Below are 17,167 nucleotides of genomic sequence, written 5' to 3'. Positions count from 1 at the left end.
TGAGTCGCAGATGGGTTTAATGGAGTCTCACTGCTGCAGAAAAAGCGTCGGAATTGAAAGTTCATTTACGAAATTAATTGAAACTGTCCAAGTGTCTGTCGGTAACGTGACAGTCCTGTTCAATTCTTTCACGAGTTCTCATTCGTTCAAGGACTCCTCCTTCGCTTCCTCCAGGGAGAAAGGATCTAGACACATTCTGAAATTGGATTCCAATACTTATGGGAGTTAAGGCTGTAATAAATCACTAATTCTGCATTCACCGAGTGCTCTAATTGAATTTCGCAGTGAATAAGTATCACGAATGATCTCCAGATGCCGGCACTGAGTCGAAAAACTTCATAATTATTACCCTCTCCAGTAAAATTTTTCGTATGCCAATAAAATTTATACGGATAACATCAACAATGCGTAAATTACAATTCTCCAATATCGTGTTAAGGAGAAACATCACTTTGAATTGTGCTGTTGATACGTGAGGTAATGAACCGATAGGGTAAAGTAAATTCAGAAAGACATTGCTCAACAGCAACAAGATAGAAGTGTATCATAACAGCGCATAAAAAGTTTATAAATAAATTTCATCCCAATGGCGAGTGAGAGGAAATCAATGAAGCATTCAATTCGAAAACTGGAGATACCTATTAGTAAATTTAATGAGGTGGCAATTCCGTATCACCTGGATCTCCTGCGAAGACACAAAGATAATCTTAAACGAGTGAGTTATAAGAATGTGCAAGTAGTTTAGCTATTTGAATGCCTTGGTTCAGTAAAATGATTTTTTGATTTTGTCATTAAACGTCACGACTTTTATTTCGCGATCAACCTAACCCTAGATTTCGCAGCTTTTTCCTACGATTTTATTAATAATTTTATTGGTCTGAAGTTCACTCTCCTGTTAACCGGTTAGAAAATTATTGAATCCGTAGTGTGGCCTGTCCTACGAATAAAAAATGAATGATTTTTGTTTTGTGGTCATTTTTCAATCAAGTATGAGAGACTCCGTGATTGGGAGAAACTACAACACGAGCAAATTAACGCATCACGATTAGTCAAACAGTTGGAGCAACTGCTGTACGAAATGGATGTACTGAGGAGTCAAGTAGAACACAGTGACATAGATAAATTTGATAAACTTACTGCTAAGTCCAGGCAAAACACGATCATCGCTATTCAAGAGTACCTAGGTATTTATTATTTTTGTCTGATACAGTTATGGCTATGTGATATGGCCTAGGCAGATTAAGGCCAAATTGAATGTCGAGATTTCTCAGAATTTCTGTAATTAAAAGCAAGACCATGTCAATGTTTACAATATTTGTAGAAGATCTGAGAATGTTGTTAATTTTATTTTGGCCTCGATCTATCTCGGCCATCCGGGTGTTCTGAAAATGTCGAAAATATTTAACTGTTTTTTTTCATTCCAGCGATTTTACAAAATCTTAAAGAGTTAGTACCAATATTCCTTTCATATTTCTTGCGATGTTCTAGAATTTTTATTCACTAAAAAAACCATGCAACAATGACGCGACAATTCGTAACTTAACATCGATGAGGAATGTTGTAAAATGTTTTCAATCATGTATAACCACATTTATTTAACTAAAAGTAAATTCATAATATTTATAGATATGAAATTTGAACCTGCGAGCGTTCTTGTTCCTGACCTTAATCCAGATAGTCCGGAGACTCACCATGACGAGGCTTTCCTCCATTTTCAGATGGAGACAGAAAAGTTGAAGAGACAGGAGGCCTGTCTTCATGCCTGGAATGACCTGCAGGGTGAATTGTACGAATTAAAGAAGTTGTTCATAGATTTCGACCAATTAATTAGGGTGAGGGTCTTCATTAAGATTCTTTTCAAAACCATCTAGATGATGCAATTGTGTGAATAATTCAGGATCAACGGGAGCAAGTCGACATCATAGAAGATGACGTTGTTGAGGCTGAGGAGAACGTCAGGGATGGGACCAGTTTCCTCCAAAGGGCAGCAAAATATAAAGCTGCTGCTTACCCTATCGCGGGTGCACTGTTGGGTACCTGCATAGCTGGACCGGTTGGTTTATTTGCTGGATTGAAACTTGGCGGTGTTGCGGCTGTTGGTGGTGGAATTTTAGGTAATTTCATCCTCATCCCTACGTTATTAGTCACTTATAAGTAACTATAGAATTATTACATTTACCAATTCCTCGCCCTTCTTTGAAAAACTTCTTCTTCTTACTCTCATTACAGGATTCACAGGAGCCACGATGCTAAAGAAAAAACATATGGAGAATCTCAATACAGCTGCAGATGAAACTGAACTAAAGCCCACGAGATCGAGGACCCCTCTCTTGCGGGGCAACTTCAACCGATCAAGAGCAGGGTTGTGACATTTGAGGAAACCTCAGCCACACAACTATACGTTGTGTGATATTCTTTAGCCTTTTTCAAAAATTGTTGGCACGCTTTCAGTGTTTTCAATCGATGAACAATAAGCGAGAACACAAGCCTGGAACTATCGACATCTCTGTGATCAATAACATGATATTTTAATACGGATGACATACTGTAAAATTGAAACGCTTAGTAGCTTAAAAAATAAAGTTCCATATAAATTCTATCAAAACATTCATTTTTCCCCATCTCAAATGTTGGCGGGTGCTGTGGCAGAAGTCGACGGTCGCCCTGCCACAAGAAACGAACCTGACACCACCTAGGAGGCTCTCTCCGCATTGTAATACTGGTTCAATTCCATTTAGTTTCGCTATTCCAACGACGACACAAAATACCTAACCTCCTTGGAATTTTTCTGGTGAACATTTCTTGATTTCTCTCGGTGAAATCAGCTGATCGATTAAAAGGTGAACATTTTTTTTAGTTATTTCAATAAAAATTATTATAGTAGATCAAACGTGGCAAATTATTTATAGGTGCATCGCTCAAAATGCCTTCGATTACGACGGTCGTTGGAAAACCATTTGTTGTACTCACTTTTGTTGCCCTGGTCTGGCGATGGAATCATCTCCGTAGCCCAGAGTACGTAAATGAATGAATCTCATCATTAATCTCCCATAAAAAAACCATAACAATTCGTGTGTCGTTATTTTTTAGGTGGTGGGAGGATTATCATCAAGAAATGAAGGCCCTGAAGCGAAATAACACTTAGAAACAACGAATAAATGTAGAAGTAAACTCTCATCACCTCTCAAATTAGTTGATTCTTTAAAAAAACTTTCAACGCTCCATTGTTGTTATTTTCTCTGGAATAAATATTTTTCTTTAAATAATATATTCAGTAGTTTCCATTCAGGAATTAAATTAATAATCATTATGTACGAAGAAAATAAAAAAATGATATTGACTCAAATTGATAGATGACTGACCTTCCCCGAATGTCCACATTCCATTACCTTAGCAGGCGGGGGATTGCAAATGCAAAAACTGATTAATGTATATAATTAGAGTATATACAAACGAATGAACCTTTATATTGCCAATCGACAAACGATTTCCTACAAAACTAGGTCCAGTCCCATGAACAAGTTGATTTTTTATTCTTTTTCCGATCAACACCATAGGTAAAATTGAAATGATAATTATTAATTATCCACACAGCTACATACAAAATCAATACATGTACAATGATGTACTTATGATGAACAATCATGTACAATAGTTATTTTTTCCGTTTTCAACCCCCCGCCGGCCAAGTATATTGTGGTCGTTCCATTTTCCTCTCCATTCCTCATGTTCACATGTTTCGCAAGACGTGTCAGTCAGTTTCACCTCATCTATCCACACGAGCATCGATGATCTGAATGTCAATGTTGTCTCACCTCCTGTTATTGGTCTTAAATAAAAGACCTGTAATGTGACATACCAGTGTTCCTAGCCGCGTATTTCCAGCAATATAAATATTTTAAAAGGACATTAACAATGAGTGCAAGAGTAATGGGACTCCTCTGGGTCCTTCTCATCCTCGGGACCATCACGACGGTCACCGCAAGAATTCACAAACTTGAAATACGGGTCAGTTGCATTTACCTCAGTAACCACCCTTGGACAAAAATTTCCAAACATTTGCTTATTGATCTATCTTTTGAGAATTTCGTATATTTTTTTTATAAATTTCCAGGGTGACACGAGACGCTATATCGCTTTAACAACATTTGGATTTTATCAGGGAGGCATTCTGACAGTCAATCTAACGAATTTCAAAGTCACGCCATTCAAGGAAAACTCAATTGTGAGTTACATTCCCATTTTGATCATCGGTCATTGTTGGGGAAAAAATCAATTAGTTGACGATGTGCCAGAGACGCAATAGCCACCTGTTTCGATCGCTATTTCAATCACTCAATGTGCCATATATTTCCTCAATTGACATTTAGATGATCCTGTCAATTAAAGTCCATTAAAATCGGACGATCGATGTAAGGTGGCGTGCGATCCAACACTAGCACCATCCAATGCTTGATTTCCTTTAATTTTAATGGATCATAACAATAATTTTATTTCTCCAGTATGGCTTTAGCTTGGACAGGACCAGAAGTGACGCAATGAATCCGTATTTAGACAGCCATCAAGAGAAATGCCTACTGCAGGGTGTCACCAGCCCCAAGGCTGATCTAGACTCTAAGGATGATAGTTCGGTGATTTATTTTACGATGGATTTCAAAAATAAATTGTGAGCATCTGATCCCACGGATGAGCTATTAATAAATTGTTAATGACTATCGTAACTGGTATGTTTATTCCAGATTGCTGGTGAATTGCAGTCACAATGTGCGATCGTTACACATCTCGAGTGATCCAGATGAAATACGAAATTTCAGGACTAAAAGAACTTCATCTGGATTCAGTGATACTGCTCTGTTTCCTCGTAGAAAACGTGACACAGCACCTCATGGTGAGTCAAAAAAAATCCCCATAAATAATTCCGGAATTTCTTCAATTAGACTAGATTTGCTTGACACTTTACTTGCAATAGAAAAGGTTACGCTAGAAATTATGTCTTCAAAGAAGATACTCGTGTTTGGCAACCACCCAGCGCCCGAAGTTAGCTGGCAAAAATGTGGGGCATAAATAGCTCCAACGAATTACCTATGAATTGCCAAAAATGTTCAAAATTTCTCCAACTCCATAAATTAAACCCCGAATTGTTCCAACTTCTTGTGCGTGGGTTGTTGATATACGAACAGAATGGAGGAAATAAGCGTGAAAAGTGCATTGCACTTGATGTAACAGATGCTACCGTTATGCTCAGCTAATAATAGTAACATTGCGTACGCCATGTGCATTTAACACGAATGCTTGAAATTGCTGTATTCTTGCGTTTATCATCCGTTAAATATTAATAGAAAATTATCGGACACTGTGCACAACGCGAGCCAACAGGTGGACGCAGATGATGTCCAATGGAATCACAATGTGGAATAATAGCTCTAGTACTGAACTATTTATTTATTTTTTGTTTTTACCTTCACAACTGGATGAATTTTCTTCCATTCATTTTTAGACATAATATACAGATTTCTTTTGCTTATTCACAAATTACAACTCTAAATCATAGTATTATGCAACTGAATGAACTCAAGACAGGAATGAATGGGAACAAACCTGTGTTCCAAAATAATTCACGCATGTCCTCACTGATATTATTAGAAGAATGAAGACGAGAACAAATTATCATGCAATTTCACAGTCAAGATTGAATGTGTGATGATAAATTCACGCGGATTCCCCTTCATTCTTGCCAACAATAATTTATAATGATGGTATTATATAATTATTGCAGACATCGACATGGATGGGAGAGACATACAGAATCAGATCTGTTCTAAAATAAACATTCCTATAACAACTGAAACTGTCAAGGGTGAGAAATACTTCAACACGAGTTTTGCGATGTTTGTGGCAAATGAGGAGGAAGAGGGTAGATACAATCTCTTCCTCCACAGTTGTCCCAACTATAATTATGATACTCGTGTCTCGATTGATTTTACGGTGAGAATTATCAGAATTTTGTCCTCATTTGTTTAATGGTTTGGGCTTTAACGTATCCTCAATGATTACTCATGTGACATTTTATGATTCACAGATGAGGATAGTGGCGAAAAATAGGAGGAATTTCTTAAGCGCTGGAGAAATGCCACTTCCGTCGCTTTATTTCATGATGTCACTCCTATTCTTTGTCTCTGGGGTCTTCTGGGTATTTATTTTGAAAGAGAGCAAGTATGTGTCATATTCAGAGAATCTAAGGTCTTCAAGGTCTATATTTGTACTGAATAAATTAATTTTCTATTATTTCTAGGCATCCCGTTTTCAAAATTCACTATCTCATGGCCGTTCTCGTTTTTCTGAAATCTCTCTCATTGCTATTCCATGGAATAAACTTCCACTTCATACAAACAAAAGGGGAACACGTGGCAGCTTGGGCTATTCTCTATTATATTACGCATTTACTGAAAGGAGCTGTTCTTTTCATTACGATTGTGCTTGTGGGCACTGGATGGGACTTTATCAAACACATCCTGGCGGATAAGGATAAGAAAATTTTCATGATTGTGATACCACTTCAAGTAAATCCGTTGGAATTTAATCATTTTGAAAATTCAATTCTGCTTTCATTAGCAGAGAAAAATGGGTTTCATGATCATTGGTAATCATTGTAGGTTCTGGCTAATGTTGCTGAAATTATAATTGAGGAAAGCGAAGAGGGAGATGTGGAACACAAAACGTGGCGTGACGTATTCATCCTCGTTGATCTACTCTGCTGTGGTGCTATTCTATTCCCAGTTGCGTGGAGCATAAAACATCTCCAAGAGTCAGCAAATACCGATGGCAAAGCCGCTATCAATCTACAAAAGCTCAAATTATTCAGACACTTTTATATTATGATTGTCTGCTATATCTACTTCACTCGGATCATCGTGTACTTATTGAAGGTCTCTTTCTGCTTCTTGACTCGAAACCTAATGACATTTTTTTTCCCAGATAAGTGAATTCTATGTTCACGTTTTCCCCTGAAATTAAATTATTTACAGATGACAGTACCTTTCCAGTACGAATGGCTCGACGAGATGTTCCGTGAAATGGCGACGTACATTTTCTTTGTCTTAACTGGCTACAAATTTCGACCAGCATCAGCCAATCCATACTTCACAGTTAACGACGATCTGGCAGCCAATGAAGACGATGATGAAATGGACGTTGTGTACGTAACAAAGAAAAACAAAAAAATCTTCTCATTGATCCCCTCATAATTTCCTTTATGCCCTGGTTTATTTCTCTCATCATTATTTTATATTAATTTTATTACTCTAATCTTACGACGTTAGGCTTTTTTCCAGTGTGTCAGGGGCCAGTGGGTTTACCGAGGGTCTCGGTAAGGTTTCCAGAGCAACGAAAATCGTTAGACCAACAACAACAGAAGTCAGTGTCAACGATGAAGAACGAGATAGCCTTATAAATAAACGCGAGGCTTCGCACGAGTATGACTGAACCTCAAATTAATAAAAAAAGACTCACTTAGAAAAATAGAAAATTTATACAAAGTGTTAGAAGTTTTCGTGAATGATATCAGACCCTTGAACTGAATTTAGTCACTGGGGACCACTCTGATGTGAAAACTCAAGTGCCCCCTTAGTGTTTTCCATTTTATTTGGGCGATATTTTACAACGACAAAGTGGCAGGCCGTTTGTCGTAATAATTTCCTTATAATTATCTTTATCATTTCTTTCTGCCTGTAGTGTCCAGCACTAAAGAATAAAAACAAATGTAGATTGAGAATGTTTCAGTAGGCATTTAGAGTTACATTTCCAATAAATTGTTCGTCAATATATTTTAATTTAGTGGCGCATTAAGAATCAACAACAAGAAACTTACTAGAGTTTTCGACCCGATTTTTTTTGTACCCTAGGAGTTTGTATAATTGTGATAACGAGAATCAGCTAAGATATTGTGTGTTTAAAGTGGGTAAATAACTACGAGTGTTGCGTTTAGGGACCCATGACCATGCCCTCTACCCAATTCTTATAAGAAAACCAAATCACATTCAGTTGGTTTTCAAACTGCGAATGTATTCCGTGTTATTACAGTTGGAAATAATTTTTCTTTACGGTATAGAACACTGCGTGAGTCAATGCGAATTATCATAATAAATTTAATAATAAATGTAATACCCACAACTGTCTAATGGTAGCATATTTTCTAATTATGATTCGTGCACACGTCTTATTGAGATATTATCTGGGAATGGAGGAGAGCAAGTATTTTAGCAGGATATCTGGCTCTTTCGAACTTGTTTATTGAAGTACATAACTGTGGTATGTAACTATGAGGTATGAGCGAAATGAAATGCGGACTGTGAAAAAATGAATGATGAACAAATAAATGATATTTTTATGAAATTTCCGTTTCAGTATCGTTCCGAGGAGGTTCATGATTCCCATGACACCTGCACAATCCTTTCTTACATTTCGTTCCCCAAGTATTTGTATTGAAAAATTCATATCTGACAATTCATCATTCACATTGTCAAGCGAAGAAAATCTCTTTCGTAAAAATTCAAATGTTTTCCGGTTTTGCTACATTTGAAAATTTCTACGATGCGCTATAGTAGCCGCCATTTTCAGCGAGCTGCGCAGTTAAAACACTTCAACGTAATGAATCAAAACAACGTGTGTTGTCATATTGCGGCTAATATAGTATACCTGAGAATCAATTTTTTTTTGCAATAAAACTAGTCATGCCTTAGAGTTCCTTGGTTTCATTGAGCGAAAGGGACATGAGAATAGTAAACAGGTTCGTTCACGTATTTCACATTCTATAAACATTATGTCATGAGTCAGGGTAAATTGCCAAAAGGTTGGATTATCGTTCCCTCAAAAAAACACCCAGACCGTGTGTATTATTTCAACGAAAGGACAAATGAGACCTCATGGAAACATCCGGGATATACTACAAACGAGGTTCGTATTATTTTCGTAAAAATTTATTTTGAAACTTAACCTAGAAAATTTCTACCACAACAAAAATAAACATCATACCTTCATGACCCTCAGAGAATGTCTAAAGTCACTAAAAAGCGAAAGAATGAGGAGGACAATCTACCGAAGACACCTATCACACCAGAAGAGGCTCCAACAACCTCAAAAACCGAGAGACCCAAGTTAAAAGCCCGAAGAACGTTACCAGCAGTGACAAGCGATCAACGACGAGAATCTAACGAGACACCTCAAATGAAAGTTCTACGGGAAAAGATACTGGTAAAGCAGGCGAAACTTACTGCAACAAAAAAGGTAAAGGTTCCAATTGACGATGGACAGAAATCTCAAAAGGAGGTAAAACTCGAATCCGGGGATGAAAAACAAAATCAGAAGCCCTCGATGAATGTAGTCACCATGACTCCTCACATGAGAGAAGTCTACGAAAAATTGCAAGCACGAAAAGCCCTGGCGAAGGGTAAAAAGTCAGAACGAGTCGCCCAAGAATTGCAACGAGTATCCGAAGTGCCTTTGCCTTCATCTGAAGAAGACGCTCCTAGACGTGGCAGATCCAGAGCTAAGTCCATGGGTCCAGTATCAACTCCAGTATCCGCTGGAGTTCCAAAGGTACCCCAATCTTCAATCTCCAAAAACCGTCGCAGAACGATGTTGATTCCCTCGACGAAGCTCCAACGGCAAAGATCCGGAAGTGACACAGAGTGTATAGTTACAACCCCCAAGGACATAAAATTATTTTCAAGAACTCGACTGACTCCTGAGACTAAGAAAAACCTCGCCAAGGAGAGAATGGAGAAACTAAGACGAAGTTTGGTGACTGATGTCTCAGAGGAGGACACCCCTCAACGTAAGAAACGTAAAAAAACTCCGGAGAAGGAGATTCAAGATTCATCGTTACGAAAATTACATACAGTCGTACTTCCCGACGTTTATGACTCAGCGGGAGCCAGGACGAAGGCTCTGAAAGAAAAACTTCATAAAGAAGTAGAAAGAGCTGACGAGGAGCTGAACGCTTCTTCGAGTAGCTCTCAAAGTTTTTCAAGTAATTCTCCAAGACCTAGAGATTGGGTGGATGGAGCTAGCAATCCCGCCGCCCTCCTCCGCGATTTATCCTGTGATGATGAAGCAATGGACTGGGAACCGATCGAAGACGATGTGCTAATGCAGGAGATCCAGTCGGTGAGGAACGAGCTCGGTTGCGATGTTAATACTGTGATGAAGCAACATCCCGAGGAGTGCAGCCTGGATCTCGTTGATGGTCCAATTAAGTCCGCTCGTAGTGCTCTGTATATCGTCATCGACACCAATGTCTTTTTATCAAATATTCAAGCTGTCAAGCAGGCCTTAGACACTGACTTCAAGACCCATGGACGTCCCTATATCGTCATCCCATGGACGGTAATTCGAGAGCTCGATTACATCAAGAATGATAAATCAAACTCCCGCCCTGAGGCTTTGAAGAGCAAAGCAAGGCAGGGTATTCAATTTATCAATAGATATTTCTCTGCTAAACACCCGAGGTTGTTGGGACAGCCAGCCCGAGACGTTATGACCAATCGTGAGATGTTTGCTGTTGAGTGTCCCGATGATGAGATCCTCCAGACATGTTTGCAGATACGAAAGTCAAATCAGACGGTAGTTTTATTATCTTATGATAAGAATCTCTGCAACAAAGCCATGATTCACGATATTGTCATTCTTGGGAGAAATGATCCTCTGGAAAAAGTTGATTTCTTGATTGCTGGTGAATACAGAAATGAATCTTCGCTCACATCTCATTTGAATCAGAGTGGAACTAATCCGAGGAATGCAACAGCAAAGCACCTGAAGGAATCGTCAATTGCTGAAGACCTATTCGAGGAGATTAAAGCTGTCTTGAGAGAGTTTCTCACTGTGATTGTGGCAAAGGAGATGCAAAATTTGTATGGAGTAAATTGGGAGAAATACGTCCTCATTACACCCCCCTGGACTGCCATTACTGTACTCAAATGTGCCATTAAACACTGGATGGCAGCTGTCAGTGATTCATTCATAAGAAGAGCTGAACCTATGTTAAAAGAGCTACTGGATGTTATGAATAAATACGACATAAACAGGAGATTGAGGGACGTCGAGTATGTGATTGATCTCACATATGAGCTCGTGCAGTGTCTTATTATAAAAAAATATCCAAATTTAATTCAACGAATTGAAAGTACCCTTCAGGATCTGAGGAGAAGGTATCGTGAAGCTGTACAGGGCCTTGAGGCGGACGAGATTACAGACAAATTTGAAAGGGAGGGAAATGAGAAGGCGCTAAAGGAGAGAGCTGAAGCAGTCTTTCGTAGGTTTGACCAGATTTATTCCTATGCCAGGGATGTTTGTGGTGCTGCTTGTACCTTGGTGGGAATGCCCTGCACCTTTGATTTCAAAAAGTTGGATCCTCCAGTGGACGACGATTACATCACAAGTTTGCAACCAGAAATTGCTGCCGGTTTGAATCGTATTTTATTGGTCTTGAGCAGGTGAGACGAAAAGCATGTTTTCACAAAATTTTTATCAGCTGGGCCTTAATGGGAAATATTACGGTAATGTGAATTATTATTGCGTAATTATGTGGTTTTGCAGAGCTTTGGAAGACTTGGAACTGTTGCACAAAGACCACAAATCAGTCAAAGGTCTTTATGATGCACTATACTCCTTTCCGGAGAATAAATATGAAGTGACTGACGTATTTTTCCCTGTTGATGTCTACACGTGCTTGAAGTACAAGGAGAAGAGTCTTAGCTTCGGTGTGGGACAGCTGCAGCAGCTTATCGATCACTTCTGTCGATTGGCCTCGTATCGCTGTCGTTATTCTACTTCTCTCGAAATCCGACAATCTTTTTAAATTATTGTTTTTATTATAGGATAGCATCAACCAAAAGGGACGATTTCAGTGGTTTATTGAAAAAATCAAATGTTTATTTTCTCATTTCGTAAGAATTTTCCACATGATGTTTCACAAGTGTCAAAGTTTACAAATAAAATATTTTCTACAGCAAATCAGACACAATTTGGTTATTAGATGGAATAATAGAATCCAAAGGAGGCCTGTGACGGAGAGATATTTAGCAAATGCTATCATTTTCAGGTGATTTGTTTTTCTGGACATAACATAAAGTAATTTGTCTGCAATATTTTTAAAAATTGTCTAATGCGAATTTCAGGGCCTGAATAATTCTGTCATTTCTACTTTGAAATAAAAATACTTAATAAAAATGGATATTTCTGTGTATTTCAATGTTCAAATACGTAGAATCAGTTCACAGCCGCATAAAATAGACTGTAATTAACATTACAAAATCATCAATGAATTATTTTTCATTTAATTTCTATAAAGAAGTGGAAATCCACTTGGTGGTGGCTGTAGCCAATTTTCTTTGGAGTAACGTACATTTGTTGTCTCAATAATATGAAAAGTATAGGCATGTCGGGAATTTTCACTCTTATTCGCTTTCGAGAAGTGAACAACTTGACCGTCGATGAGAATGCACGTACCCTTGCGTACCGTCACAGGACGAAAGTTGCTCATGGGATAACACGGCGCTGGTTTATCGTAGATGAGCAACTCCTGGACGGTTGTGTCCTTATTCCTGATGTATCTCCGGTGGACACCGCTCTTGTGAGATCCTGGGGCAATCCACAGGCACCCGTTATCAAGAGTCGCATCGTCCAATGCTATCCAAAATCCCACGAGCTTTACTGGCTCTGTATGGAGATAAGAAGCATCCTGATGGGTAATAACTGAAATTGACAATGACAGACAATGACTCATTAATATTCCGCAAGATAAAGCATCAACTTATCAGTCTCGTACTCCTCCATAGCGACTGATTCTTCAATAATCCACTTTCCCAAGGAGGGGAACGAGATTGCACGTGAAATCTGCTCGTAAATTTCGAAAAGAAAATTGAAAAAAAAATTAAATATCGCTATTACAACCACAGGAAAAAAATTTCAATTTCTTCCTCAGTTCTGGAATTTATCCCTGCGCTTCACTTTGCTGTTATTTTTCTGGAGAAGCACTAGAATTTTTCTAAAAAATTGATCTCGGTGTAAATTGGTCTTCAAATGACGTCAAAATATAGCTAACAATGCATTAACTTTTTTGATATGCCGCTTGGGAGTAAAGACGGGGGAGATATCCATCTCACCCGTGGACTCATCTTTCCCTGGCTTATCTTTACTTGTACTTAATTTTGCAAAACAATAGAAGAATGTGATGCCGCAGCCAATTTGAAGAGATTCCTGTTATTACGTTATGTTGCTGCTTCTAAAATAAAAAAAAATCGTATCTGGCATCTTCATTCCCCTTCATTTGCCACTATAAAAATATCCGAGAAAACTTCAATGTCCCAATGACTGTCATGATTGAATAATCAACAATAAGGATCTACCCGCCTTTCTGCATTCAACGACTTCAAACCACTATTCATCTAATTTTTTTTTCATGAAAAAATGAAATAGCTTTTCAGGTTGTTTATTCACCTTGTGACCCCAACCCGGGATTTTTGTAAATGTACATGGACTGAGCGACCGCGGGCTCCTGGAAATTCAACTGAAACGCAGCCTCTTTTATCCTCTCGTCGAAAGTCAGCCTTTTGAACGTCGGATGAAGCCAGTGAAGAGCATGTCCTACCTAATAACATGTATATCGAGGAGAAATACAAGTATGTTTCGTGTCCGAGTGCATGTACTTGAGCGGAATATAAAGCGAAATAAAAATCAAGGGACAAACAAAATTTCTACGTAAGCTGCTTTACCTTATTCAAAGACACTCTCGGATGGACCTTTAACTTTCCATCCTCCTCGAGGGCCTCACATTCAAAAAAATAACTGACTCTGTGAGCGCTGTCGAGGAAATACTGATCCTTGCTCTGAAAAATGAGGAAATTATTGAGCCGTGTAATTCGACTGATAGTCATTACGCGTTGGTAAATAATAAATAAATGTAATCACCTGTTGGGTATCAGTCGTACTGAAGATACTCCGCTGATTCTCCGGTGGCAAGTTGTTCGTGAATTCCTCCCCACAATTCTTCATCTCCTCTACCTCTTCGGGGGTGAAAAAATTCTCCAGCACGGCGTAGCCATCTTTCTGAATCTGCAAAGCAAATTAAGCCAATGGCATCTGACTCCATAAAATTAATTAAACTCCGGATGCATTAGACCAAATGAGCCGGAAATGTTGTTGGTCCAATGACTCAAACGAAACATCTCTGAGTCCCCTGGCAGTACTTCAGAACCCCCCGCGACTACGTCAATGTACCAAAAACCTACAACAACTTCCGCTTTTCCCTCCCCCTCTACCCGGCAAACATACATCGTACATTCAATTTAGTTTGATTTGAGTTTGGTTTGTTCAGCGTTGTTTTGCAATCGCGTCATACCAGTCGACCACGCACATTTGGCTTTTACTATTTGCATCGCGTGACCGTAACCATTTTGTTTCACATGTCTCTGTTCTCTGTAAATTAATCTCAACCCCTTCCCACCCTCCGATGAAGCTCTACAAGTTCGAATTTTACGATGAAATTTGAGAGTTTTCATTGCCCTCCCCCCAACAAATTAAAAACGTTGATGCAGAATAGAGTGAGATGATTCGGTATTTTATCGATGATTCGGAATTGAGAACAGTAAGAGAAAGAGGTCCAACAAAGGTCACTCGTTATTTTTGGGTATCTCCCTTCCGGGATGCGTTGGTCAGTCGCAGGTTCAACGGAACCAGCCTAAACATAGCACATTTTTTCACCTCAAGCCTGCGAACAAAAAAAATAAGAGAACTCCCTTGGCCAATCAAAAAGGAGAAGGTACCTTGAGACTGTTTGGAACCGGATAAAAGAGAAACACGAGGAGAGGAATTCCAGTAACGTTTTAAGAATGTGCTGGAGTTTAATAATAACCCGTGCATCGATAAATGACGGGTTAAAAATAAACCAACCCTGTTGTGGGTTGGGAGTATGCCCATGTCACTGGTATCCTGGCTCTCCCCGCCCCCACACACAGACCAGTGAAGAATAAAGAAGGATAGAAGGATGTAAATAATCGAGTACACTGGATAATCCCTTCTCCCTTGCACTGTTCGCAAATTACATTTGAAATTTCCAATAGAAAATTTTCAATTTTGTGTCGAAATTCTCCAAAAGCATTTCATTGCTAAAAAAATAACCAAAACACTTGGATATCCTTAAAAACTGATCAATCACCTTCCTCAATGTAAATGCAATTGACATGTCTACAAGACAATGAACAATGATCGCCAACAGCAAAAGAATATGCAGTAATTTTCATTACAGATACTTCAAATGAATGGAATGTTCAATTTACCCGACAGCTCTTGAAATTCCCGTTGTCATTGAAATTTTGATACCATCGTTTAACGTGAAAATCTCTATTTTGCCGGATGTTCAAACGAATATGAAATTTCATGGACGATTTAACTTTAAATTGAATTTAAACTCACAACATTGAGAATGCAGATGTAGGAGTTACTTGGATTTCAAAGAATTTCTAAGAGCGTATCTACTCAGGTAAAAGGTTGAGCGCTATCTTCGTTCAATTCCCGTCGTCCCTTTTCCCTGGATGACCCTCTTGTCGAAAACGTCGAGAAAAGAGACAACAACGTGGAATCCCCATGAATTTAACACCCACTGACTTTGAACATCTCTCGGTTAAATCTGGTCAAGACGAGGGTTATTTTTAGTATCACCTAACGCATACCTTTTGGAGCTTGGGAAGGCTGTAAACAGGAAAAGATAAAAATGTTGTTTGGGTATGAACACGAGATATTTATCCCCATGTACTCAATTTCGAAGATATATAGGTACAAAATGTTGAAATTCTCAATAAATCATTATTTTGACGCGAATAAATCGCTCATCGATACGCTATCAATTTATTAATCACTCGGAGCCAATTGCGCCTCGCACTTTGAACTTAATACACTGAAAAGTGAGAGGCTCACGTAATTAAGTGGAATTTGAAACGGCGAATGAATGAGGCAGAGATCGAAAATAATCACTGGCCACAGGTGGGCGGGATGACACACGATAACGTCACACGTATCATGCGTCTTCGTAATTCAAATCGGATGAATCGTACGTGAATTAAAATAGATCAGGAAGCTTTAGGAGCATTGAATGAAGAAGGCAAAAGAGGATTTCCTCAACCTCGACAATTTGACGATGACATTCACAGTGCCCTTCGCTCTCTATTTTTTTATCTCCACTTATCCCACTGCACTCATGGCAATTCAAACCTGATGCTTGATGTAGGTCAAGATTGATGACCCCTCATTTACCCCTTATTTTCATCGAAATATGTACAAATTATTTACGGGAATGAATGCGGAATAAATGAGTGCGAATAGAGAAGAAAATGCACGAGTTATCCATCATCTTGGTTTTAATGGTGTGCGCTGATTACGGGAGCATCAAAACAAGGACCGACTGATGATTCTCTTGAAGTAGTTGAGAGTGAGACAGATCATCAAAGCCGGCCAGCGAAGGCTGGTCGATACTAGAGATGTTTCAGTGCATTTTCTACGTCACCAATTTCAATAGAAAATCTCAAAGCTCATTTATTCTCTTTAATCAGCTATTTATAGAGCAATTAATTTATGATGATTGAAGGCATCAACTCACCTGCGCGTTTATGTCTTTCATGTTGATCGTTCCACACAAATAATCAAAGGAGATAATTTTCCACGTGAATAACTACTGGCTAGTATCATACACGCCTTTACTGTTATTATTTTGATAATTTTTATGGAGAGGGGGAAAGGAAAATTAATACTAAACTCGCTCACTTCCTCGTCTATAATATCGGTGGAGTGCTTTTCCACGGACTGATGATGAGGTATCCGGAGGAGCTCAGACCTCATATATATCACCCACACAATTCTAATCGACACTACAGACATCAGCAAAGTGACGAAGTGCTCAGCGTATGCTGCGCCATAGACGTGTGTGTGTTTTTTTTATTCAACTTGGCAACTGTTTACACATGTCTTTTATTTCATCCATATGTACTCGAATGCTCCCGATCATTCAACGAGCGCTTTAGAACTTTGCACCGTACCTTAATTGTGTGATGTTTGGCCGAGACCCGCAGAAGTGATTTCCTCATTAGAAATTGTCTCGTAATTGAAGCAAACAACAAAG

The 17,167-nt window shown here is 38.7% G+C and overlaps 4 protein-coding genes across 6 annotated transcripts; 3 read left to right on the top strand and 1 right to left on the bottom strand.

Annotated features, from left to right (window-relative positions):
• Nucleotides 1–428: 428 nt before the first annotated feature.
• Nucleotides 429–3,346, top strand: LOC135167436 (syntaxin-17). The gene is made up of 7 exons (XM_064130625.1): nucleotides 429–715; nucleotides 989–1,184; nucleotides 1,627–1,832; nucleotides 1,898–2,114; nucleotides 2,230–2,840; nucleotides 2,910–3,015; nucleotides 3,091–3,346. The coding sequence occupies exons 1-5, from the start codon at nucleotides 587–589 to the stop codon at nucleotides 2,367–2,369; spliced, it is 888 nt and encodes a 295-aa protein (XP_063986695.1). The 5' UTR covers nucleotides 429–586; the 3' UTR covers nucleotides 2,370–2,840; nucleotides 2,910–3,015; nucleotides 3,091–3,346.
• Nucleotides 3,347–3,765: 419 nt separating this feature from the next.
• Nucleotides 3,766–8,391, top strand: LOC135167432 (protein GPR107). Of its 2 annotated transcripts, none has more exons than XM_064130616.1 (10): nucleotides 3,766–4,008; nucleotides 4,115–4,225; nucleotides 4,503–4,666; nucleotides 4,740–4,888; nucleotides 5,777–5,985; nucleotides 6,080–6,213; nucleotides 6,293–6,560; nucleotides 6,654–6,926; nucleotides 7,026–7,195; nucleotides 7,332–8,391. In XM_064130616.1, the coding sequence occupies exons 1-10, from the start codon at nucleotides 3,916–3,918 to the stop codon at nucleotides 7,480–7,482; spliced, it is 1,722 nt and encodes a 573-aa protein (XP_063986686.1). In that variant the 5' UTR covers nucleotides 3,766–3,915; the 3' UTR covers nucleotides 7,483–8,391. The 2 variants fall into 2 exon arrangements, with proteins under 2 accessions (XP_063986686.1, XP_063986685.1); XM_064130615.1 differs by having other exon boundaries at nucleotides 7,320–8,391.
• A 130-nt stretch (nucleotides 8,392–8,521) lies between these two features.
• LOC135167428 (uncharacterized) lies at nucleotides 8,522–12,229 on the top strand. The gene is made up of 3 exons (XM_064130610.1): nucleotides 8,522–8,952; nucleotides 9,046–11,489; nucleotides 11,593–12,229. The coding sequence occupies exons 1-3, from the start codon at nucleotides 8,824–8,826 to the stop codon at nucleotides 11,852–11,854; spliced, it is 2,835 nt and encodes a 944-aa protein (XP_063986680.1). The 5' UTR covers nucleotides 8,522–8,823; the 3' UTR covers nucleotides 11,855–12,229.
• On the bottom strand, nucleotides 11,893–17,147 carry LOC135167435 (phytanoyl-CoA dioxygenase domain-containing protein 1 homolog). Of its 2 annotated transcripts, none has more exons than XM_064130623.1 (5): nucleotides 17,085–17,147; nucleotides 13,966–14,109; nucleotides 13,770–13,883; nucleotides 13,495–13,645; nucleotides 11,893–12,750 (listed from the first exon to the last, which is right to left on the bottom strand). In XM_064130623.1, exons 1-5 carry the CDS (start codon nucleotides 17,130–17,132, stop codon nucleotides 12,332–12,334), a joined length of 876 nt encoding a protein of 291 aa, XP_063986693.1. In that variant the 5' UTR covers nucleotides 17,133–17,147; the 3' UTR covers nucleotides 11,893–12,331. The 2 variants fall into 2 exon arrangements, with proteins under 2 accessions (XP_063986693.1, XP_063986694.1); XM_064130624.1 differs by lacking the exon at nucleotides 17,085–17,147 and adding an exon at nucleotides 16,649–16,933.
• Nucleotides 17,148–17,167: the final 20 nt, after the last annotated feature.

The sequence above is a fragment of the Diachasmimorpha longicaudata genome, chromosome 11 (assembly GCF_034640455.1).
Source record: "Diachasmimorpha longicaudata isolate KC_UGA_2023 chromosome 11, iyDiaLong2, whole genome shotgun sequence".
Classification (NCBI taxonomy): Eukaryota; Metazoa; Arthropoda; class Insecta; order Hymenoptera; family Braconidae; genus Diachasmimorpha; species Diachasmimorpha longicaudata.
Note: the sequence above shows the minus strand (reverse complement) of the source record. Positions and strands in the feature narration are given on the sequence as shown.

Bases quoted from the DNA above. Each gene is read 5' to 3' on its own strand.
- LOC135167435 (XM_064130623.1), bottom strand. From the start codon at position 17,132: ATGAGGAAATCACTTCTGCGGGTCTCGGCCAAACATCACACAATTAAG. The intron at 14,110-17,084 runs GTACGGTGCAAA...TTTGCTTTGCAG, and splicing joins CCAAACATCACACAATTAAG to ATTCAGAAAGATGGCTACGC. The intron at 13,646-13,769 runs GTAAAGCAGCTT...ACATGTTATTAG, and splicing joins CGAGAGTGTCTTTGAATAAG to GTAGGACATGCTCTTCACTG.
- LOC135167432 (XM_064130615.1), top strand. From the start codon at position 3,916: ATGAGTGCAAGAGTAATGGGACTCCTCTGGGTCCTTCTCATCCTCGGG. The intron at 4,889-5,776 runs GTGAGTCAAAAA...TAATTATTGCAG, and splicing joins ACGTGACACAGCACCTCATG to ACATCGACATGGATGGGAGA. The intron at 6,927-7,025 runs GTCTCTTTCTGC...AATTATTTACAG, and splicing joins TCATCGTGTACTTATTGAAG to ATGACAGTACCTTTCCAGTA.
- LOC135167428 (XM_064130610.1), top strand. From the start codon at position 8,824: ATGAGTCAGGGTAAATTGCCAAAAGGTTGGATTATCGTTCCCTCAAAA. The intron at 8,953-9,045 runs GTTCGTATTATT...CATGACCCTCAG, and splicing joins CGGGATATACTACAAACGAG to AGAATGTCTAAAGTCACTAA. The intron at 11,490-11,592 runs GTGAGACGAAAA...GTGGTTTTGCAG, and splicing joins ATTTTATTGGTCTTGAGCAG to AGCTTTGGAAGACTTGGAAC.
- LOC135167436 (XM_064130625.1), top strand. From the start codon at position 587: ATGGCGAGTGAGAGGAAATCAATGAAGCATTCAATTCGAAAACTGGAG. The intron at 716-988 runs GTGAGTTATAAG...TTTTCAATCAAG, and splicing joins ACAAAGATAATCTTAAACGA to TATGAGAGACTCCGTGATTG. The intron at 1,833-1,897 runs GTGAGGGTCTTC...TGAATAATTCAG, and splicing joins ATTTCGACCAATTAATTAGG to GATCAACGGGAGCAAGTCGA.